The 25,192-nt window shown below is 33.4% G+C and overlaps 2 protein-coding genes across 12 annotated transcripts in view; one reads left to right on the forward strand and one right to left on the reverse strand.

The window, feature by feature from the left end:
• The window catches only part of LOC145248821 (out at first protein-like), an 85,900-nt gene extending 65,218 nt beyond the window's left edge, over positions 1 to 20,682 (forward strand). The window contains exons 2-4 of the mRNA XM_080110511.1: positions 3,603 to 3,737; positions 7,554 to 7,731; positions 13,281 to 20,682. Coding sequence (XP_079966637.1) covers positions 3,603 to 3,737; positions 7,554 to 7,731; positions 13,281 to 13,555 — 588 coding nt within the window. The 3' untranslated portion in view covers positions 13,556 to 20,682. The remainder of the gene's footprint in view (positions 1 to 3,602; positions 3,738 to 7,553; positions 7,732 to 13,280) is intronic.
• The window catches only part of LOC145248822 (uncharacterized), a 165,013-nt gene that overhangs the window by 88,709 nt on the left and 51,112 nt on the right, over positions 1 to 25,192 (reverse strand). The window lies entirely within an intron of this gene.

Below are 25,192 nucleotides of genomic sequence, written 5' to 3' on the forward strand. Positions count from 1 at the left end.
TTAATCATCATTATTATATTAAGTTTAACGTTTGTTGTACATACTGGCGTTGGTCCTGAGTATGACTTTAAAAGACATCTAATGGCGAGGCTCCATTTGGGAGCTGTGGGGAATGTGGAGTTGTCCTTTAATTGCAACTAGCCTGGGTGCTCGGCGTTGCCCAGGTGTTTGGAGGAGTGTGTTGAGCAAAAAAAAAATAAAAAAGTTGTAGTAGGCAGGCAGGCTTGAACCCATGACATGAAGGTGGAAAAGAAAGTGAAAAAAAATCTGACGTCTTACCGCTACTCCATGACGTGACCGGAAGTTTGGATGGAACGTTAAAATTAGGTGAAGTCAATCCAATCGATACGATGACTTGCAAAAATGGCTCACAAAAAAAAAAAAAAAAAAATCGACCCCTTCCTTGTAGAAAACTTCCCAGTTGAGGGTGAAGAATTTAATGTTTTTGGCCAATTTTTTGGTATTTGTCGTCTGAAACGTCGAATTCAAAATGATACCAATCTCGTGAAAATCCTTTGCCTCTGTCGAAAGTTTTAAGCAGACATATAAACATGCATACATACATTTAAACGGACAGGTGAGATTTATATTATAGACTAGCAGGGGTACCCAGTGTTGCTCAGGTATTGGAGGTGTAAAAGAAAAAAGTTTTGGTAGGTAGGTAGGCTCGAACCCGAACCTACAATGGCAGAGAACTGAGAATGTGTGAAATAAAATCATTAAAAACTGATGTGACAGGTGCTTGTTTAATGAGATCAAACATCACGCCACAGGGAATGAAACCCGCCAGTGGCAGGTGTGCGGCGAACTTAATATCTCCGCACTTAATTTTAACTGTGGGATAGTTCTTTTGGGTGTGTTTTTGTTTCCCCAACGTGTTGTGGAAAACCAGCTCCCCCGTTATTAGGGGAGTGTCTCAATGAAAACAATTGTCTGATCTGACGGTGAAAACTGACATTGACCAAACGTCCATTGCTTTCTGAACGCTCCCAGCTCATGGGCCGAGAACAGTGCCTTAGTTTCGCTATTATATGAAAAAGTTGAATCAACACGAGAGGGGACAAAATAGCAAGAATCGGGTAAAAGTCAATGTAAATAAATCTAGCTGTGACATGTGTTCGCAAATCATAGATATTATTATTATGTGTTCGCAAATCATAGATATTATTATCTAGGGGGTATATAAACACTTCTAAGCGATAGTAACCCCCCTCCCCACCCGAGAACCCCCTGGAAAAAAAGCCTTTCTTGGAAATACAAAAACTCGCGCACGCGTTTTACCTTATATATATGTTCACAAAATAAAACTTACTCTAGGATAGCGATACAAAATAGCTTTTAAAACTAACAAAAACAATAGAAAATAAACAAATAAATAAAATAAATAAACATGAATATACATAAACGATCACACATATATGTATGTATATATATATATATATATGTGTGCATATATGTATGGACACATAAAAAAAAGAAAAAGGTCTGCCTTAAACCACTAACCTAGTTGTAAAACAGATCCTTTGTTTAATAAAATGCATGCCCATTGGCTGATAGGAAGGGGCGCGGTGGATACTAGAAAGCTGATTGGCTAACTAAAATCCTCAACAGAAGAGGACCATATAAAAACGAGAAACAACCACAGAATTCGCGCATAAGCCTGACGAATCCTAGAGTGGATGAAACGCCGAATATTCAGTGTAACTTAATCGCCATATATATTTTATAAATTACTAACTAGCTCTACCTATGTATTGAGCACTTTTGAAGTAAATACTTAAAGTTTACGCATAAATCTATACTTTCGTATATTAATTTTATGTGAGTAAATGAAGTAGTTATATATATATATATAGATTACACCCAAGTCCACTTTAGCCCAGAGTAGTAATACTTGTTAGGACATCTGGTGCTACCATATCCGTCTGTCTGAAGATACTGGCTTCCTGACCAAAAATGCACCAAACATTATAGGCTACTGAGGACCACTTGTGAATTTAATATTCCCTGAACACTTCCTCCTTTGGAGGAAGCCAGTTTAACCCGCCTATGGTGAATGCCATAAAAGAACAATAACAACAATACTGGCATGTGTTGGACGACTTTTAGAGATTTACTTCCAAATCAACCCATCTTGATTTATTCTTTCTCTCAAATCCATCATTATGACTTCTCACATGTTTCCCTGGGCCAATTTCTGCGTCTTTGCTACGTTGACTGTTCTATATCTACTAAGACAAGAACACTCAACCATTTTATCAATGTGATCAGATCAAAATCTCTTGTTCTGCACACATATTCCTATGCTGTCCTAATTTGATCTTCCTCTGAGGTCATCAGATCTAAGCCTTTCTCTAAGACTCGCATTACGTATCCATCATAACATTCTCATATTATCATCAACCCTAAATATTTACTTGCTGATGTTATGGTGCCTGTCATAGTTAGGATTGTGTGAGGATAAGAAAAACCTTAACAGGAAAAATATCTTTGTTTTAAGGAATCTATTCATTATCTAATTTATAAAACTCACTGTCTGTCTGTCTGTCTCCATATTTTCAAACTCTATCTCTTCCGAAACTAAAAGTTACAGAGCTGTGCTTGGGGCCTCAAATGATTGGATTTTTTATGGACCGTTCTTTTATGGATCTTAAACCTGTTAAAATAGTTTTTAAGGGGTCAAAATTGAAGAAATTGTATATATATATATATTGTACATTCATCTTCGTTTATTTTTAATCAGTTCATATTTGTGTCATGTTGGTACAGTGGTAACGTCACCAGCTTTGAATGCTACAGTTTTGCTTGAAGTTTCGATTCAAGCTGATGGCACCTAAATACTTTTTTTTTTTTTTTTTTAAATCACGAATCTATAATAATATATACAAAATCTGTACAAATTAAAATATCATATTTAAGCATATTTTACGACCGGGCAAAGCTACTCCCCCCCCCCCCAGCTAGTTTAATGCAACTTTAACCCTGGTCGTCAAAATGTATTTAATCTCCGCATTAATAAAATTATGCAACCACTTTACATGTATTTTTCTCACTCCAAAAATATAACTTCTATTCATTAGAAACAAATTTGTTCATTTGAATTATATTGCATCCCTGTATCTGTTTTACCAGTACTTTAATGGAATATGTTCTAATGAAATCATATCACTTATGCCCCTTTGACGTAAATACCCCCTAACTAACTTGAGAAGCAGCAGAATCTCACCCCTTCACTGTTGAGGTCCCTAAATGCCAGAAAGCCTTCTACAGTAATAGTTTTTTCCCCCTCAAACTGCTAGACTTTGAAATTCCTTTTCCGTTTCTTGCTTCCTTTACTGTACCAGCATGCAGAAATTTAACCATGATGCGAACAAACATCTTGCTGCTCAACTCCCTACATAGTGGCCCTGTAGACATAGTTCCGAATAGTAATCCATTACGTCCAAATGGCAATAAGCCTTGCTTAATGGGGAAAAAGGAGTAAAAAATAAATTAAAGAATATTGCAAAATTTCTGAAGTTATTTTTTTAAAAAATTTATTGGTGAAATTTATTATTTATTCTCTGATATTTGAGTTATTAATTTTCTTTTTTTCTTTTCAGGAAGTCCAAATTTTCCGCACAATTATTTTACCTGAGGAGGAGCAAGGCCAAAGCCAACATCAAGTCCAATGTTTTGTGATGCGTTATATGAAAAACGAATTCATTTCATCAGATGCTATGTCCAAATTACGACAAGTGAGTTCCTATTTGAAGGCTTTTAAGCCTCATATATATATATATATATTATTCTTTAGAGGGAATTAGACCTGGAGTCTAAAGAGCAGAGTTTATTTTAATGTGTTAGTAAAATGTATTAATACTTTTAAAAGAAAACAGTGCCAATTGAACTGTAGATATATAATAAGCTCAATAGGTATAGATATCCTAGAGCTATATAAATATTTAGTAAAATGATTTATAATTTTGAATTAAGAATCGGTTTTAAAAGAAAAAACAAACAAAATCAAAATAGATTGTACGATCGTTTCAGAAACGATGTTCATTTTATTTAAATTGACAATAAATATTGACAATAATTTTATTTAAATTGACAATAAATATTGACAAAAATTTTATTTAAAAACAAAGTCTCCTCATCAGCAAAAATGGGTGGGTGGGGGTGGGGGCAGTTAAAGACACCAAAATAAAACTAGCGTTTTAGTCATGTGTAAGGCAGATATTATACTTTTTTATCTCTATTAAAAAATTTGTTTCAATTTGAGTCATTCTATCTTTTGGCATGCTGTTATATTTTATATATAAATATTGTTTTTCCTTTTGAAACTGATTTTTAATTCCAAAATTATGAATCGTTTTTCTATATATATATATATATATATATATATATAGTGAGTATGTTGATTATGCAAACATTATTGGTTACATATGTGTATACATGTTTCAGTGCAACCTCAATTCAAAGAGACCACCTCATCAGACCAAAAAACGTGTATAATTGTTAGAAAAAATGTAAAATGTTTTTGACTTGTGATGGGGGGTATGAGACGAATGGATTCGCCAATCATTTTTATAACCAACGGCTGTGCTAAACAACCAATCAAAACGTCGCAAAATTATTATAAAAATCGTCGAATTTTGGATTCAATCAGTTCACCATTTGCTACGTCACGGACCACATTTAATTCTTCGCCGCCATCTTGGTTACTGATCTGAACTACGCCGCCATCTTGGTTACTGATCTGAACTACGCCGCCATCTTTGTTCAACATAATATCTCAGAACTTAAGAGGTTAACTACGCGACGGACCGCATTTGATTCTTGGTCACCATCTTCGTTACTGATCTGAACTACGCTGCCATCTTTGTTCAACACAATGTCTCAAAACTTCATATTTTTTTTAAAAGGTAATCGTTAACAGAAATCCCTCCTAATGTTAAAGATGCTTTTCTAAATAGTATTTTATTATATAGAAACTCATTCTTGACATGGGACGGGCATTGTTAACTATGCTGTTCCTACATTGTTTTCTTATTTTGCATACCAATCATCAGTTCGTTTTAATTATGTATGAAAATTTCAAATAACATAAACGGCAAACAAATACAAATGGGTTTTTAAAAAAATCTTGTCTCACAATTTTAAATCAATTAGAACGAAAACATTTGAGAAAATCTTTTAGAAATATCTACTCTTGTAATATATGATCCCCTACCACATCCTAAATGTACTTTTTACATTTTGCAAAATATATACGTACATTACAGGGGGGGGGGAGCAGTTATTTGAACATTTAAAAAAAAAAATGTCAAATCCCTAATTTAATATTTAGAAATTTTAAAAGAATCGGAATCAGTACTTGTATTGGAATCGAGAATTTAGAACAGAATCGGTAATTGTATTGGAATCAGAAAAATTTTGGAATCGTCCCATCATTAATATATATATATATATATATATATATATATATATATATATATATATATGTGTATATATATATGTATATATATATACTGTGGAAGCAAAATCAAGACTTCAAAAAGGGTGTCGATGGCAACAAAAAGTGTATTTCATTTTACGTTACAATTGTTTCCATGTCCAGTTGAACAATTTCAAACATTATATCGTTTGAAAATTTTCCAAAACCAGCATTTCTTCGGACTTTATGAATAAACACACTTTTGACAATAGAGCATTTTTGAAGAGAAAGAAAAAAGAAAAATTCCTTTAACGGGAAAAGCATGTGAGAAATATTTACCTTTGCTGTAATTACGGAAAAGACCATTTAAATATTAATATATCGCCTAATTTTCGTATCTTTATTTAAGAACAGTCATGAGAAGTTTTCACAGAAAACCCTAAGCCATTTAAAAAAAAAAATTTATATCCCATTCGTTGAGTTCCTAAATTAGATCTCGTTGTTTCATTATTTCCCAATAATTAATTTGTTTATAAAAAGAGTTTTTTAATTTTTATTTCTATATTTATAGTATGGCCGTAGCAACCTTCAATAACGTTACGGTTAATTTTAGTTTAGTATTAGTGGCAAGTAATGTTTACAGATTATCGTTATTGTGGTACTTAGATTTAAGACCATTTTAGGTTTAAAGTTTAATTGAATATGAGAATAAATAAAAAGGCTGTATTATATATATAAATCCTTGTACAACATTTCGAGTGAGGTTTTCTAATCTAGTTATTATTTAATGTTTTAAAATTTATTGTCATTCTAGTGTGGGGAATAATAAGCAATCAACAATCCTCTCACTATTCATGAGGTTGCTTGCTTGCATGTTCACCTTCAGCTCCACCTTAGACCCTGCAAGTCACACCTTCACAAATTTCCCTTTACATACAGAAGTCACTCTCTATGATCTGAATCACCCCTTCTCATGATATCATAAAAAACTAGACACCTCAAAGGCGTGTGGGTCTGATCTCATCCCTGCTATATTGATAAAGAAATGCTCTGCTGAGCTAGCCCCTGTTCTCTCCAAACTCTACAACAAATGTCTTGCTGGAAAATTGCCTCTATGATACCAGTATTCATGGATTTTGGTGAAGGAACTGACCCATTCAATTATTGCTCTATCAGTCTCCCCCCTCTCTCTGCTAAAGTCTTTATTAATCAAGCGTTATTCCACTAGATTGTAAATGCTAAACTTATTTTTGATTGACAGTATGAATTTAGACAAGTCTGTCCTACTGCAAATATCCTGTCATCTCTGACTGCATGTACCATGCACTAAATAAGGCAGGGAAAGCTAGTATAGTAGCCCTTCATATATCCAAGAGAAGGTCTGGTATGAAGGGCTTTTCATGAAAATTTAATCATATGTTATTTCTCGACGAATACTGAACATACACAGATCCTTCCTAGAAAGGAGAAAAATCCAGGTTGTCCTTGATGGCTGTACGTCTAAACAACATGATATTAATGCAGGTGTGCTCCAGGAGTTGATTCTTGGATCTTTATTATTGCTGATATTCAAAAACGATCTCTCTGATAAAATTGTGTCCGAGATGGGTGTATATGCTTTTGATACCATGCTCTATAATAGGTAGGAAGGAAATGGCTAAAACCTTAGAAATTGATCTCTAATTTGTATTTCTTTAACAATTGCAAGAAACCTGATCAACTCCCTACATAGTCCCTTGTTGACATGGTTCCAAATAGTAGCCTCGTGTGTCCTAGTGGCCATATGCCTTGTTTTAAATAAACAAGGGTTAAAAAAAAGTACTTTTTTTTTAATTTAAAATATATATTTTTTTTCATTTAAGATATATTTTTTTCATTTGGATAAATGAATGAGCCCCTTAACTCTCTGGTGTCGTGGGGGGTGTGCAGTGTGTCTTGGGCAAGAATAGCCCAGTGGCACCCATCCTCCTCTAGGCTTGAGAGTACATACAGCCCCTGGTATTACCAAGTGGTCACACATTTTAATACTAACCAGCTTCAATGTTGCTTAACTTTAGGGATCTAACAGGGATCTCTTTGTCAATGTGATTATGCTGTATATTTTTTTATTTACAATCTTATTTTTCTTTTCTAGAAAAATCCAACTGCTATCCGTACTCCTGAAGATGACAAAGGGAGAGAGATTCACGAACAAGATCATGTAGTCCATCTGGAGAAATCACATGTGATCAGTCCATATATTTATAACATTTGTCGAGAAGCACATGACAAAATATATGCACGTGATGCAGATTTACGAATCCTTTCTCGTTGTAAGTATTATTTTTGTTCTTTCTTCTTGAGAGTGTGTGTGCATCTGTGTGCTTACCCCAAGTCCGAGTGGTTCTAGGTTGTAAAACCACATGTAATTGTCTTAAAAATTAGACTTCCTCCAAATATGATAATTTTTTAAGATCTGGTACAAGGATCAATATGTAATATTTGTAGATATATGTGAAAATAATTGTTACCTTTTATTTACATATTTTTTTTTGTAAATTAACAAGTTTATTTAATATTTTTATTTATTTAATTATTTTTTGTTGGAATCCTTTGAGATGAGTAATTTGTATTTATTTATTTGTTTGTGGACTTTTATTCTCATCTTCATAACTGTTGTTGTTTCACCATGTTTCGGCCAACTCCTCTTCTGGCCTTCCTCAGGTGATTATCCACCTGGGCTAATCACCTGAAGAGAGCCAGAGGTTGAGTTGGCCGAAACGTGATGAAACAACAACTATGAAGATGAGGATAACAGTTTGCAAATAAATAAATAAATAAATTAACAAGTTTTTTTTTTTTTTTTTTTTACTAAACACCATTTCAATTTTTGATTGATTATTTCAACAACCCAAATTGTCTCTTGAAAATGTTTTTCTTAGCTAATTATAGTTATTCTCCTTGCATTATTAACCACGTGCCAATTTTATTAAGTCCTCAAAAAGTGAATATTACTAATTCAAAATAGAAATGTAGTCTTCTCACAGTGTATTCCGAAGTAGGAGTCGTTTTATCAATCAAATAAAACCAGTCACTGCACTTTTTTGTGAAACCACAGTAGGTACTAATTACACTGTATTGAAGAATACTGACTAGAGTCTCTTAGCGATTGTAGACAATAAATTATTGTTCTCGCGTGAAACGTTAAGATGTAAAATGTTTTCTGATGCTTATGTATATCTAACTAATAGGCGTTTTTGCTTTGTAAGATATAATCGGCTGTCTCTGAAATTTCTATTGTTTTTCGATGTTTCAAATTTTATCTCAATTTTTCTCATTTTGTACTGAATGTTTGTTTATAAAACCTATATAAAATCTGTTCCAGATTTCATTGTAAACATTTTTTTTTTTTTTACAAGGAGGTCACCACTTATCAAGGCCCGGAAGCAACTCAGGGATAAGGGTTATTGCATGTACAGTACGTTAGTGTTGAGATTTCATAAAGTGTCTACTTAAGGGGGCGGTTCATCAGGAATTTGTTTACGTTGGATTTGAAGACATCCAAGTTGTAGTCAGGTGGGAAACAGGCAGATGGAACAGAGTTCCACTGGCGTGCTGTTCTAAGAAAGAAGCTGTGTTCATGGTGGGGAAAATTTTTGACAGTGGCTTCAGCTAGACGGGTGTTTTTCGTAAAAGATTGGCGAGGGGGGGACCAGAGATTGGAGCTCAGACGAGCACTTGCCATGGAAATAATGGTAAAACAAAGACAGGCTCGCAACGTCTCTTCTGTGGGAGAGAGGTTGCAAGGAAGAGAAAAGGGCATCCCCCACTAAGCTACGAAGTCTATTTTGTACTCTGTACTTTGTAATCTGAAGTCTATTTTGTACTAGGCAGGATAGGCTATTTTTAGCAGCTCCTGCCCAGATATGGCAGCAGTATTCCATCCTTGGACGTACTTGGCTTTTATATAGATAGAGAATTGCATCAGTAGTGAGATATCTTCTGGAGCGGTAGAAGGAACCCACCATCTTTCCAGCGACCCTGGCAACAGACTTGATGTACGTGTTCCATTTCATATCAGGAGTAAAGGTCAAGCCCAGAAGCTTGTCAAAACATAGGGCTTCTCCTAGACGAGAGCCATCCATTTCAATTGATGCCAGATGGGGATCAGAGCGTTGATGATGTAAAGATAGGAGCTTGGTTTTAGAAGCATTAAAGGTAACCAGCCATATCTTCCCCCACTAAACTACACGCTCGAGATCAGAGGAGAGAGAATCAGAGAGAACTTTGTCATTTACAGCCTCTGATGTGTTGCCGTAGATGGTTGTGTCATCAGCATAGATGTCAACGAATGATTTAAGTATGTGTTTAGGGAGGTCATTGATGTAGATCAGGAAGAGAGTTGGGCCCAGGATTGACCCTTGAGGGACTCCAGCATTAATACTGCAGGCCTCTGATTTTTGTCCATCGACCACTACTCTTATGAGCCTATTAGAGAGAAATGAATTAATGATTGAGAAAACATTTCCAGTTATACCGTAGCTGGAAATCTTGTGAAGTAGGCCTTTATGCCATACCTTGTCGAAGGCCTTTGATATGTCGAGAGCAATTGCCCTAGAAAGGTAGCCTTTGTCAAGAGATTCGCTAATCCTATGAGATATAACCGTCAGCACATCTGCGGTAGATCTTGCAGAACGGAAACCATATTGCGTGTCACTAAGGAGGTTATTTCTGCTGAGGTGGTTTACTATTTCTCTATTTAGTATGGATTCCAGCAACTTACTCATGACACACAGGAGACTTATTGGTCTGTACTGAGAGGGAGAGGACTTATTACCTGAATTCTTAAATACAGGGCATACTGATGAGGTTTTCCAGGGTGTTGGAAAGCACTTCTTAAGGCAACGCTTAAACAGTTTTGTAAGTATGGGAGCAAGTTCAGGTTGAAGCTTTTTTAACACTATAATTGGGATGACGTCAGGGCCAGTTGCTTTACTGGAATCAAGGTTTTTGATTAGCTTGGCGACCTCACGCACAGATATTTGTATATTACCTAGCGTGTTTTGTGTTATAGGAGGAAATATGGGGAGTTGATGGCCTTCGTCGCATAGGGTAGAATTAGCTGCAAAGTTCTTTGCAAATAGTTTGGCCTTGTCTGATGCTGACGAGATGACCTCTGGTCCATTGATAATGGTTGGGATAGAACGCACACTTCTGTTCAGGATCCTATTTGTTATTTGCCAAAACTGGTGGGAACCAAGCCACTGATCAGCTACTTTGGATTTAGCAGACTGGGCATATAGCTCTCTTGCATTTTTTATTTCTCTTTTACAGTGGATTTAAAAATTTTGCCTTTGAAAAATGTTATTTAAATGTTTCTGTTTTGAAATTTTAAGATTTTTCTTTTAATTTTCAAGACATTACATACAATGAGATGGTTGTATAATGGGAGTAGGAGAAATATAGACGAAAAGCGACGGAGAGAAAGAAACGTGTATACACTGATAGTGAAAAAATTTTAGTTGAAAATTATATATCTATATCAGTAATTGCTAATAGATCATTTTTTTTTTGTTAAGTGCAACAAAATGTACCTAACATGAAATAAATCCAAAGTAATTTTTAGATTCAATTTAAATTATATTTTACTTTATAAAATTTATAAAAGTGCACTTTGAAAATTTATAAATTTCTAATTAAATCTCGTATCTTAATTTTTAAGGTTTATAAAAAGACATTTTTCTTTAACCATTTTCATGCCTTGCAAGAAATGCTTTTCTAACTGGTGTAGAAATTATAGTTGAGGTTCTTGTTCTCCGTAACATCGTGGAAGTTAAACTCAAGAAATAAAATAGGCAACTGGTTTTAAAACATCATGTGATGCAAGGGGAGGTAATCACTATCTATTCAAAACCGTTTGAGTCGGTGGAATCAACTCAATTAGATAAAAGAGGAATAACTCTTGAAGGAATTTATAGTTTTACAATTATTATAAAGTGTAATCCACATTTGTCATCAATTGAAATGAATGGCTCTCGTCTTCAGGAGGCCTCAAGTTTTGACAAGCTTCTGGGCTTGACCATTACTCCTGATCTTAAATGGAACACGTATATCAAATCTGTTGCCAAGGCCGCTGGAAAAATGGTGGGATCTTTCTATCGATCCAGTAGATATCTCACTGCTGATGCTATTCTCTATCTATATAAGAGCCAGGTACGTCCAAGGATGGAATACTGTTGCCACATCTGGGCAGGAGCTGCTAGAAAGGACTTGTCCTGCCTTGATAGAGTTCAAAATAGACTTCGTAGCCTCGTAGGAGATGTCCTTTTCTCTTCCTTGCAACCTCTATCTCACAGAAGAGATGTTGCGAGTTTGTCTCTAATGTATCGTTATTTTCATGGAAAGTGTTCAACTGAGCTTCAATCTATGGTCCCCCCTCGCCAAACTTTCACAAGAAACACTCGTCTAGCTGTAAACACTATCAATAATTTCCCCCACTCTTTATCTGTGCCTAAACCTAAACGTAGATTCCATGAACAAAGCTTCTTTCTTAGAACTGCACGCCTGTGGAATTGTCTTCCGTTTTCCTGCTTTCCGGCTGACTACAATATGGTTTTGTTCAAGTCTAAAGTAAATAAGTTCTTGATGAGCCGTTCCATATAAGTTATTAAATTTACCAAATTTTCATTACTAATGATTACTATATTGACCAACTTCTACTGTACACTCTTTAACCCTTATCCTTGAGTGGCCTCTGGGCCTTGATAATGTGGTGATGTCTTTGTAAAAAAAAAAAAAAAAAAAAAAAAGTGTATATTAAATATTTAATATAAAATGTAATAGAAAAAGGAAGGAGGAGAGGAGTTGTAACCATTTCAAAATAAAAACCTATATCTATTGTATAAAAGGGACTTTATGTGTGTGTGTGAGTTTGTTCCCTATGGTCTCAGAAACGACTACGCCAATTTTTATGAAACTTCACACAAATATACTTTATGTATCTGGCAATGTTCTTAGGTAGGTTTTGTATTGGAATGTCATCGATAAGTATTGGATAATCAATAATCAAAAACATTCGATGAAAAACAGGCAATTTTGACCAAAGTTAACACCTTATACAGCCTAACACCACAAGTGCATTTGAGAAGTTTTATTACCACACAAGCTGAAAGGCCTAACATATCAAATCAATTGTAGATTCTTTGATATGACAGGAGCACTTTCGAAATGAATGTTTCTGTTTAAAGCATAATTGAACCATGATACTTGATTATTTCATTTTAAACTTAAATTCAAACCCTTATCACTGTACAAGCAGAAAGGCCAGGCATATAAAATCAACAGTAGGTTCTTTGATATGACAGAGGTGCGTTTGAAATGAATGTTTCTGTTTAAAGCACAATTGGAGTATGATACTTGACTTTTGCATTTTAAACTTTAATTCCAATCATTACATATAAAAATAATTTTATAAAATCAACAGTAGGTTCTCTACAGTGCAATGTAGACTACAATGTATTGTGGACTAAGTCACAGCAGGGAGGCATGTGAAACTTTTTCCTGGTGCACCACGATGGGTTCTCAATTATAGCAGACAATCAATTGATTTGATTGAAAAATGGACGATTTCAGCGATTTCAATGACAATAAAAACATTGGAGTGTAAAACATTCATTGAACATCATTCAATCCTGGACAATGTCGGGTCTCCCTGCTAGTATAAAATAAAATGTATATGTAGATTAATATAATACTTTATAGATTAGTTAAAGGAACATTATTTGTTTTAATTGGGATTTTCTTGGATAATTTTTTATTACAAGAATGGCTCTTCACTCCGAACTACTCCATATTAAATTTGTGTGTGTTCTTCTCTTTTCAGCTCTCGGCAAGGACTACAACACATTGAGGTCTTCAACTACACAGTATATCCCATCCAAATATGCCCATTGCCGGGACATTACTGACTATAACAAACCTTGTTGCTGCCATTATGAGATCTGTGTGGGTTGGTACCCTTGCGGCCTCAAGTACTGTCGTGGTAGGGACTCTCTTGGACACATAGTGAGCTACCGGTGCGGTATCAAGACGTGCCGTAAATGCCGTATCTTCGAATATTATTCAGTACAGAAAGCCAACTGTCTGTGGGACTACTAACTACTTCTACTGATTTCCCCTCTCCCGGAATAATGACAGCACAGAGTGGGCTGCAGCTGCCAGAATTATCACCGCCAGCCATTATTACTGCTGCTAAAACTACTACAACTACTATTACAAGTACCAGTGCTGCCCCCTGTCTGTTGATGTCTATCCTATTCAATCTGGTCATAGTGCCTTGTTCTTTCAGGTGGTCGAATCCACCCCAAAATTCTTCTCATGAGTTTTTTTTTTTTTTTTTTTTTACAATTTTAATACATTTTTCTTCCTCCCTCTGATAGTGGATGATACACAGGGATTTGAGGCTGCCTGATTATAATTTAGAAACATATTTTGGTGCTTTTCCAGAATTTTACCTATATTAAAAAAAAAAAAAGAAAAGAAAAATCTCTACAATGTACATGCCTATAACAAAACGAAAATATCATATTCCAAAAATCACATAAATTGATCAGGTAATTTAATTTTTATAAAGAAAATCAAATTTTAAAGAAAATCAAATTTTATGAGGAACTGCTGCTTGTCCACCATTTTGAAAACAATCTAAAAAAAAAACGATAACTCAATTATTCAAACTTGCAAGATTTATGATGTAATGCCTATGAATTCCCATTAATTGCTTAAAAATTATTTTCTTTATAAAAATAAAAGTACATGATCGATTTATGTGATTTTTGAAATATGCTATTTTCGTTTTGTCATGAGTACATACATCATGCAGATATTTTTTTATTTTTTTGTTTTTTTAATATAGGGGGAATTCTGGACAGGAACCCATTTTTTTTTATGAACTTTTGTTTAAAAATTTTTTCATTTATATTTTTTCCAATGCAAATCAAACAGAGAATCAAAAAAAAAAAAAGTAATCGAGGAATGTGATTTGGTGATAAATTGTTTATGATTAATCAAAGTCTAATAATAATATTTTGTCAGTTGTATGAAAGGCAAATAAAACGTTTGGTTGGATTATTGGACATTTTTAATTCAATGACAGCAAATATTACTCAATATGCCAATATATAAGACCTTTAAAAATACCGGATATAGAATATTTGGATCTTGGCCCTCCCCATATTAAAAAACAAAATGAAAGAAAAATTTATATGATGTACGTACTTGTGACAAAATGAAAATATCATATGCCAAAAACAATGTAAATTTATCAAATAGTTTAATTTTTAAATCAGAAAATAAAATTTTATGAGTAACAAAAGAGCGACTGTCTTGTCTGCTATTTTGAAAACAATCTAAAAGCAAAGAAAGATAACTCAATAATTAAAACTTGCGAGATTTATGTTGTAATATCTACAAATGACAATTAATCGCTTAAAAATTATTTTCTGTATAAAAATAAAACTACTTGATTAATTTACATGATTTTTGGAATATGATATTTTCTTTCTATTATAGGTATGTACATTATACAAATTTTTCCTTTATTTTTGTTTTTTTTTAATAAAGGGGAAATTCTGGAGAAGCACTGAATATTTTTCTGAAGTGACATGTGAATTAGAATATACTAAACAAAAGTTACAAATAAATTTGATTTAATTAATAAAAAGGTTTAACTACTTTACCGGAGTAAAAAACCAAAAACCAAAGGAGAATTTAAGTGAGACCTTCAAAATAATTGCATTTCTAAAAGGCAGATTGTTTAATATCTATCTTGTATTTGTAATTTGCAGGAAGAATTGTCAAAAATTAAATCTATCACAAAATTAGATTTAGTCTTTAATAGAATAATATATTTTTGGAATAAATTACTTAATCCAGTTTAATATATCGATACAAGTCTAAAATTCAACCTATTTAAAAAAAAAGAAAATACAGAAAACTCTTTTTGCTGTACATATCAGTCACGGAACAAAAACGTCATATTCCAAATATCGTATAATTGATCAAGTAATTTTTTTTATATAGAAAACAATTTATTTTTAATCGATTTTTAGTGATATTAGCAAATCATAGCAATCACAGGTTTAATTTTAATCTCTATTTTTGGAGATGTTGTTAAAAGGGAGGTAATCAATGATGAATTTTAAAGATGATGGAGCAATAGATGTAGTGGTCACCACTTGTTGGGGAGACATTGAAATACGACTAAGAATAAAGAACGACTTTACCGAGTATGATTTAGAAGATTCAGAATTACGCATGCTGAAACAGTTATGCATTTACATATATACAGGAGAATTTATTTATACAGAAACAATGAAAAATACAAAGTATATTGGTGTACGCGTGTGTATGCATATTTCATGCATGAATTGGATTGTCCGTTATACGTATGAGAGTTTACAGTACGTGTATCGATTTAGAACGTTCATTGTGTATATAGTTTGAGGCATACGTTGAATGCTTATCGTGTATGTGATGCGTGGATATACGAGATTGCTCATCCTTACTTTGAAAAGATTATGATTCTATTGAGGCGTGTTTTTTTTTTTAAATTTATTTTTTATTACATTGTCACCCCAAACAAGGCAAATTGCCACTTTGGTGTAGGGGGCTACTATCAGGGGCAACAACTACTGGGGTACTATGTAGGGATTTGGGCAGCAAGATGTCGGTTCACTTGAACTTCTGCACGTCAGTACTGTTGGGGAAGCAAGGACCTGGAATGGAATTCCAAAGTCTAGCGGTTCTGGGGAAGAAACTATTGGAGTAGAAAGATATTTTACATCTAGGGATCTCTACAGTGTGGGGGTGGGATTTAGCAGCCTGTCGGGTTTGTCGAGGGTGCTCACGTCATGGGGGCACAAGTAATTGTTTAAAGGTGTATCCCTTACACAGACAATAGAGAACGAACGGTTTGACATGTCGAAGGCAAGTGAGAAAAAGAGAAGAGCGAGAAGTGGAACAGGAAAAAGAGAACACCACCTGTTGAGCAAAACAAGGATTACCACAAGGGCCGGTAACCAGTGCATATTGAAGGTGTGTGTATGTGTGTACAGTTTGAGTAACACGTTAGATTTAAAAGGCATGTGCCCATATACACATTGTTCTCGCTTTCTCATAATATCTGATCATCTTAGTTAAAATAAATCTACTTGATTAACTAAAAAATCAAATTTTGTAAAGAAGCAAGAATGGTGTGTCTAGTTCCATCATATTTAAAATTCACCACTGATTACCTCCCCTTTAACTACCTCTTCAGGAATAAAAATCCAAATCAAACTTGTAATGGATACAATTTGCTATTAAGCACTAAAAAGTGTTAAAAAAAAACTATTTTCTGTATAAAAAAACTACTTGATTAATTTATGTGATTTTTTTTTTTTTTTGAATATAACATTTTTGTTCTATCAAAGGTACGTACATCATAAATTTTTTTTGTCTTTTTTAAAAATATCACCAAAATATCACTAATGTAGAAAATCTGAATTTAGAAATAAATGGTAGGATTGAATTTACAAGGATATTTTTGGGGTCCATCTGAAGAAATATCTAAGAAGATTTATAAAATATATTCCTGTTATTATATATTCTGCTATACCGTAGGTAATTGTGTATATGTATATATACATTTTTGAAAAATTATTTTTTTCATTAACAATGTTGAAATGGGATTGTTAATTAAAAGATGTCCAAAAAAGGCACAATAAATAAAGAGGTTTGTTAAAAAATGTCTTGAAACTGCATGAGCATATAATATTTTCTATTAACTCAAAGTAATTTACTCAAATTTTGGAATGATTTCAATTTTAAAGACAAAACATACAAAAACAAACCAAAAAAATAATTTTTTCTTTTCTTTTACATTGGTGAGTTAGCCTTCTACACTTAATTCTTTTTTGTTCTCGGTTAGTGAAGGAGAAATTCTTTCAGACCGAGGCAATTTTTATTTTTGTTCCAATTCATAGTGCCCCTTTTTGAATGAGCTGAACATTCCCCACATTAAAAACCGACCTTGTGTCTAACTCTGCCGTCATGAGGAGACAATTAAATAGTAACATTCTTGAATTATCTCCCTTAGGTTTGTTAGCTTGGTTATATTTTTTTTAGAAGTTGAATTATTCTTGTTTTGTGAAGAAAAAATCTATTTTAAAAACTGTTTTAATTTCTAAAAAAAAACAAAAGAAATCTTTCTGTCAAACTCGAATCTGTACAGAATTTCAAATGAAACCCTTTTTTTAATCCACAGAGTATCATGCTTTTTTTTTCTGTCAGCCATGACTAGGTACAACTCTCAAGTAATTCGCAATTGTATTCTTAGTATCACCCACATTGAGGATTGAACCTTCAACCTTTGAAATGCTGAGAATAAAACTCCAGATGAGAGCTATAGTCTAAATAATTCAAATAATACAAATTATCAATCTTCATCTCAAAAATTAAGAAATATAAAATACTTTAGTTTGAAACTCCCAGAAGGTTAACTATGACAAAAGGCACCTGAAGAAGGCCAGAGAGTATATCAGCCGAAACATCAACAGCCAAGATGAAGGCAAGAGTTTGAAACGTAAATATGAATAACATGAAATAAATTTATACATAAGTACATTCGTATGGATCAGCGTGGTACAGCTCTTTTGATCGGCTCGATTCGGTTGTTGGCATTGGATTCTCCAGTTCCTCCTAGAAGCAGATACTGACAGAATGGACCACAGAAAGTTGTTAACATCTGTAAGTGAAAGTAGATGCTATGGAATGGACAGGGTTCGAACTTGGCACACCCAACTTGTCAATATGTGTCAGCAATCATTTCATCATTGTCGTCTCAGTACATAAATTAGGACTGAGTTTTAATCTCAAGGAATAATAATAATAATTTAATTTGCACAAGATGGGAAATTATTTTTTCAAATTCTATATCCTTCCAAGATTTCAAGGCATAAAATATTTTCAAATAAATGTAAGAATTATTAAAAATCTTATCTGTATATCATTACATATTTATTGGCAGTAATATACTTTTGACGTTATGTATCAAGATAGATCTCAGGTGCTATTGCTTAACAGGATCCTCTTATTCTCCTGTTTCAGGCTGGACTATCTCCTAATTCTCCCTCTCTAGTTTGTACAATCCCCAATTCTCTCACTCTAATTTGAATTGTCTGGACTGTCCCTTAATTCTCCCATTCTAATCTAGACTGTCCCTTAATTTTCATGCTTTAATCTGGACTGTCCCCTAATTCTCTTGCTCTGGTCTGAACTGTCTCTCTGTTGAATTACCCTGCCATTTTCCTTTTCTGGGCTGGACTGTTCCCTAATTTTCCTTCTCCTAGCTAGATTTTTCCCTAATTTTTTTTTCTCTAGGCTGTTCCATAATTCTTTTTTTTTTTTTTCTGGGCGGACTGTCCCCTAATTCTCTTTCTTCAGGCTGGGTTCCCTCTAATTCTCTTCCTCCAAACTGTATTTGTATTGTTTCTTAATTCTGTTATCATATTCTGTTTTTCTTTACAAAAAAAAAAGAAAAAAAAAGTGTGCTACAAACGAAGAACCCAGCTTTTAGGTTAGCTTATTAAATTAACAACTTACCCTGGAGCCAAACCCTGTCAATTACACCTATTAACTATGTGCATCTGACATATATCTTAACATAACTCGACAATTACATTACTGTTAAGTAAGGTTTAACAATTATGGTCATAATGCCAAGTACTTGCAATTTATGTGTTTCAATTCTTGTCCAGAATTTCCCCTATATTAAAAAACAAGAATAAATGAAAATCTTTATGATGTACATACTTGGGACAAAACGAAAATATCATATTCCAAAAATCACATAAATTGATCAAGCAATTTTATTTTTAAATAAAAATAAAATTTATGAGTAATCGGGTAGCAACTATCTTGCTTGCCATTTTGAAAATAATCTCAAGAAACAAAGGAAGATAACTCAACAATAATTCAAACTTGCGGGATTTATGTTATAATGCCTATGAATTCCCATGAATTTTACTTTAAAATTATTTTCTTTATAAAAAATAAAACTACTTTGTCAATTTACACTAATTTTTGAAATATGATATTTTCATTTTGTGGCTACATACATCCTACAGATTTTTCTTATTTCTTTATTTTTGTTTTTTTAATATGAGGGAATTCTGGACAAGAACCTGTGTTTCTACTAATATAAATTAGATTTCTTTTGGTTTGATCATTTTTCATTTTTTAACCTCAAAATTGGCAGGAATTACTTCAATGTCACAATTTTTTCTTAGATTCAGAATTAGGTTGGCTAAATTTTAGTTTGCAATGTTTCAGTTTATCGCTAATTTTTCGTTGTATTGTTAGTGATTCATGGTTTTATTATTACTCCAGTTGTTTATAAAGTATGTCTTCAGGCTATGATTTTATTATAATTTTACCCCTCCCCCCGTTCCTTGTGTATAGCTTATTTTTATACTTCTCTTTATTTGGAAATTCAGTAATACAAGGTTTTTATGCTGGTTGGAGATACGTCTTTGGTAATCAGTCAGACAGTGGATTTATTGCTGTCAGGCTGAGATATAGTTTTGTTCAGTCCTATGAGGTTCACTCTTCCAGGCTTTACCTTCTCTCTGAGAAGGGGTTAGCTTGTTGCATATTGCATGAGGCGTTTCTACCAAATGAATGCTGATGGGGCTGCTCAGACATTTTCTGTAGGGCAGAGCAGACATCACTTCATGTAATGCGTTGGCTTCTCAAAACCCCTACCTGACCTTGTGTCTAACCTCCTGCAGAGGAGGTAAATAAATTTACAGGGTGCCCCACTTACAAGTATCTCGGATAAGAGTTGACTGGAAGAATGTAAGAATGAGGCAGCGGAAGTAGTTCTTTCATTACATGGGGTGGGTGGGGGGTAGAGGGTTCCACACAAAGCATAACTGAAAGATCGGACTACTTTTAAGTGGGCGACTGTACATTATTATCATTTGGGTTTTATATTTTTTTTACTTCATTTATTTATTTTATGGCAATTATCTGCAAAATAAAACATTTTTTTAACTGCTCATGCATATTTTCTATATTAAATACTAATATCATGAAATGTTATTAAAAAAAAATATATCTAGTATTTTTGACTTCATGGATTTTCAAAATAAGTACTTTCTAAACATATTTCTTCCTTTCACATGGGAAAAGTTGCTTTTCTTTTTATAATTATTTGTATATTAATAAATAAAAAACAATCAGACCAATTTTTTTTTTTTTTTTAGAATTCATTCAATAAAATAAACATATCTACTAACTACCATCCATTGCTAAATATGTGCACTAACACTCTTCATTGCGACCTTGGAAATGATAGGAATCTGGCAGAGAGGAGTTAATGGGTTTATATGAAAAGAAATACTCATGAGTGAATACGGAGTACATCATTCCTGATTATACTCGAAATGTTAAGGGAAAAGTTTAACCAGCAAAAAAAAAAAAAAATATATATATGTATATATATATATATATACATAGAGAGAGAGAGAGAGAGAGAGAGAAATAAAAAGGAACAAACCGTATTATGTGTTCATCAACGTTTCGTCTTTATTTCGAAACTTCCTCTGGATGAATGAGATTAAGAAACAAAAAATACCAGTACAAAATATTTGAAAATGTTTCATATGCACAGTGTGATGCAGTTCTATTTCAGAAAAACGGAAAAAGACATTGGAAATTCAAAAAGGAGTTGGGGGAGGGCTGGTGCTGTTAAAGAGATGTTCCGTCACTATATGGCCTCCCCAAAACTCACAAACCAGATATCCCTATGCGCCCTATAATATCCGGCATCGGTAGTGCAACACACAAAATTGCACGTGCCATATCCAACGTTTTGACTCCACTACTGGGCACTATCAGCACCTCCCACATAAAGAACTCCGGAGATTTACTGAACAAAATAAAAAACATTAATGTACAAAACAAAACTATACACAGCTTAGATATAACATCATTATATACTAATGTCCCCATTAAAAAATGCTTGAATTCACTCCTTAAACATTTAAAATAATCTAACATTAGCTGACCTTTTCCTCCCGACACTCTTATAAAAATCATTAGACTTATCAGTAACATGACTTATTTTCACTTTAATAACAATTTCTATAAACAAAATTTTGGTCTTCCTATGGGTAACCCTCTTAGTGGAGTATTAGCTTGCCTTTTCTTAGAATTCCTAGAATCTGGCCCTTTCAAATTCAGATTACCTCCAAACACAAAGTATTTTAAATACATTGACGACATCTTAATTTTTCTTTCTGAAAACACACGCATAAATATCATTAGAGACAAATTAAACTCAGTCGAACCTTCCAAGTTTACCTATGAAACAGGAAACAATAACTCATTACCTTTTCTAGACATACTTATTATAAAATCCAATAATAAACTATCCTTCAAAGTTCACCGCAAAACTACACAAAAAAACGATTACATACATTTCTACTCACACCATAATAATAAAATAAAAACAGGGATGATAATTGGTTTCTTCTTACGCGCTTTCAGAATTTGCAGTCCTGAATATCTGGACGAAGAATTCAAATACCTCACAAACATTTTGAAAACCTTGCAATATCCGACATATTTCATATTGAATGCTAAGAGAAAAGCCACACAAATATTTTCCAGAATAAATAATAATAAAATTCATACACACCAGACCTTTCTCTCATAAACAGACATCTTCTTTTACCTACACACACCAATAATACAATAATCTGTAACACACTAAACAAACTAGACATTCCTATCACACAAACCACATCACTAACCATAAGACATATATTAAAAACTACGAAACATCTCCAAAACAAACCAGTTTCCAATGGAGGTATATACACTATTCCTTGCCAAAATTGCCATCATAAATACGTTGGTGAAACCCAGCGTAAATTAGAAAAAAGGCTCAGTGAACATAAATGAGATATAAAAAACAACAATTCTCTAAGTGCATTATTCTCTCATTCATTGCAGCATAATCACACCTTTGACTTTAAACAGGCAAAAGTAGTTAAATTTATTTGAAATAAATCGCGCCGGAGACTTGAATCTGCGCTTATCGCACATTCAAGCATAATTAAACAACATGCAGGTTTCTATAATGTAGCGCCATTAATAAGTAAACTTTTATTAAAAGAACATTATTTAACTGTAGACACAGGTTAACCTTCTCACACCATTCAAACACCCTCTGTAATAATTAACACTTAATCTCAATTAATAAATTACATAAAAAACACTCATTTCATTTCTGTTACAAACCTATATTTGAATTTCAACAGATATAGCTTTTTTCCAGTAAGAATATTAACTTCGTTCATATTTTTAAAATTACATTAACGACTATATGACATCACTAAAATTTCCTTCTCTTTAACAGCACCAGCCCCCCCCTCCTTTTTGAATTTCCAACGTCTTTTTCCGTTTTTCTGAAATAGAACTGCATCACACTGTGCACGTGGAACATTTTCAAATATTTTGTACTGGTATTTTTTGTTTCTTAATCTCATTCATCCAGAGGAAGTTTCGAAATAAAGACGAAACGTTGATGAACACATAATACGGTTTGTTCCTTTTTATTTCTCTATTTTGTTGGAGTACTATTTCCATTATTTTCATATATATATATATATATATATATATATATATATATGAAATCGTAGATCTTGTTTATTTGATTGTGATTTTAAACCAGTTTTTTTTAAATTTGATTTTCTATCCGATTCTGCCATAAAGCAGTGAGCAGTCACATTTATAAAGATAGGTTAGCATCTTTAGATTTAACTATCAGAGAAAAAAATGAGGGGGGGGGTCAGATATTAAAATAATACACAGGATTTTTAAATATCAGGTTGGTGCAAAAGGCTTTGTCGTTTTAAAATTTTAACTTCTTTACTAGAGAGAAAAAAAAATGAGGGGGTGATTAATTCAATAGTAAAAACAAAAAAAAACAAATTAGATACCTTGAGACTTAATGGGTTAATAAAAATAAAATTAAAGTCAGTAAATATTAATGAAATTAAAATAAGCTTTAGTATTCTATGATTGGCATACATTATGCAGCAATATTTTTGATAACATGAGGAAATGATTAAAGAAAATTCTAAGGTTCTGCAAGGTGGATCGATAAAGTTGTCCCTCCCCCCCCCTAAAGAAAACAACACTACAGCTTTATTTTAAAACTTTCAGTGAAAAATCAATTCAAGTAACTTGATTATGTAGTAGAGCTGACACCTTTTCAGCCTCAATCACAGCTGCGATACGGATCCAGAACTGGGGAAAATGCCTTTTCCACAAGCGCCAGCAGGAGCTCGGCGAATACTTAACAGATGGCAATGATCAGGCTGTCTTTGGTGTTGTGGGAGGTCATGTTGGTGATGTTCTCGACGTATGACCAAACAAAGTAGTTAAGCAGGTTTAGGTTGGAGGAGAAGGGGGGCATTGAGAGAAGGGTACAAAGTTGTAACACTCCTTCTGAAGTCAAGCCTGGGTCTCTGGATGCGGGCTTGCGGCGAGTCCTGCTGCCACACTCAGATCTCCTGATGCAATCAGAGGATCACCACACTCTTCAGCACATCCAGTTACACTTTGGTGTTGACTTTCAAGCTGACTTTGAAGATGTGAAGTGGCATGATATGACTCTCACTTGAAACCACACCAAAGACTATAACCATGGCTGGAAACTTTGTTTTCATCACCCTGGACATGTCCCTGGTATTCATGGCAATTGAGTGATGCATTTTGAGGGTGCTGGCAATGTGATAGGGACTGACCAATCAAATAGAGCCATGCAATGCTAGCAACCAATCAGAAACTGGAATCACTTCATAAAAATACTGGATCTTTTAGAAGTACCACAATACTCTTTTGTCTTCATGTGAGAAGGAACTATTCTTCATCTCGGTACTTATACAGATTAGCTACCGAAAACTCTATTCTTTATCTCATGATTTATACAGATTAACTACTCACCAAAAATTATTCTTTGTCTCAGGACTTATACACATTATCTACCCATCGGAAACTCTATTCTTCGCCCTTTTATTTATACGGTTTGGCTACCCATCAGAGACTTTTCTAAAATTAAACATGGCTGTCAATTAAAAACATTGAATAATGTCTGCTTTCGAATAGTGGAATTTACAGAATAATAATAGAATCGGTCGATTGGTGTATTATTCTGTTAAAAATAAAAATAGTTTTGCCCCTAATCGGTATATTTATTTCTTAATTTTAAAAATAATCTTATGTTAATAAAACTTTGTCCCCTAAAATTCTTAAATATTCTCTGATTTAATGTAGGTTTCTGTAAAATCCTGTCAAATACGGATATTCCTTTAATTTGTCCATACTTCAGCCGAGATCATTTTTTTTTGTCTTTTGCTAATTTAAAAATCCATTCAAACATTTTGCTTGTTTCAATAAACAAACAATAAAACTCCCTACAATGTTTCAGAGAATTCACTGCCAGACATTTTGATGCTTACAACTTGTAAAGTCATAGTTACAAAAAAAAAAAAAAAACTGAAAAAAGCGACCAGTAGTGGTAAATGAAAAATAAAAAAGAAAAAATTAAAACAAAATAAAAATGAATATTTTTATGATATGCCCATCCCATATACGTATGTAGTGCTGAAAATTCTATTTAATCATGACAAGCCAACAAAAATGCTATTTCAAACAAGGTTGACAGGCCAACAAAAATACTATTTC

Source organism: Euprymna scolopes, chromosome 27 (assembly GCF_053919585.1).
Source record: "Euprymna scolopes isolate OS-2025 chromosome 27, ASM5391958v1, whole genome shotgun sequence".
NCBI lineage: Eukaryota > Metazoa > Mollusca > Cephalopoda > Sepiida > Sepiolidae > Euprymna > Euprymna scolopes.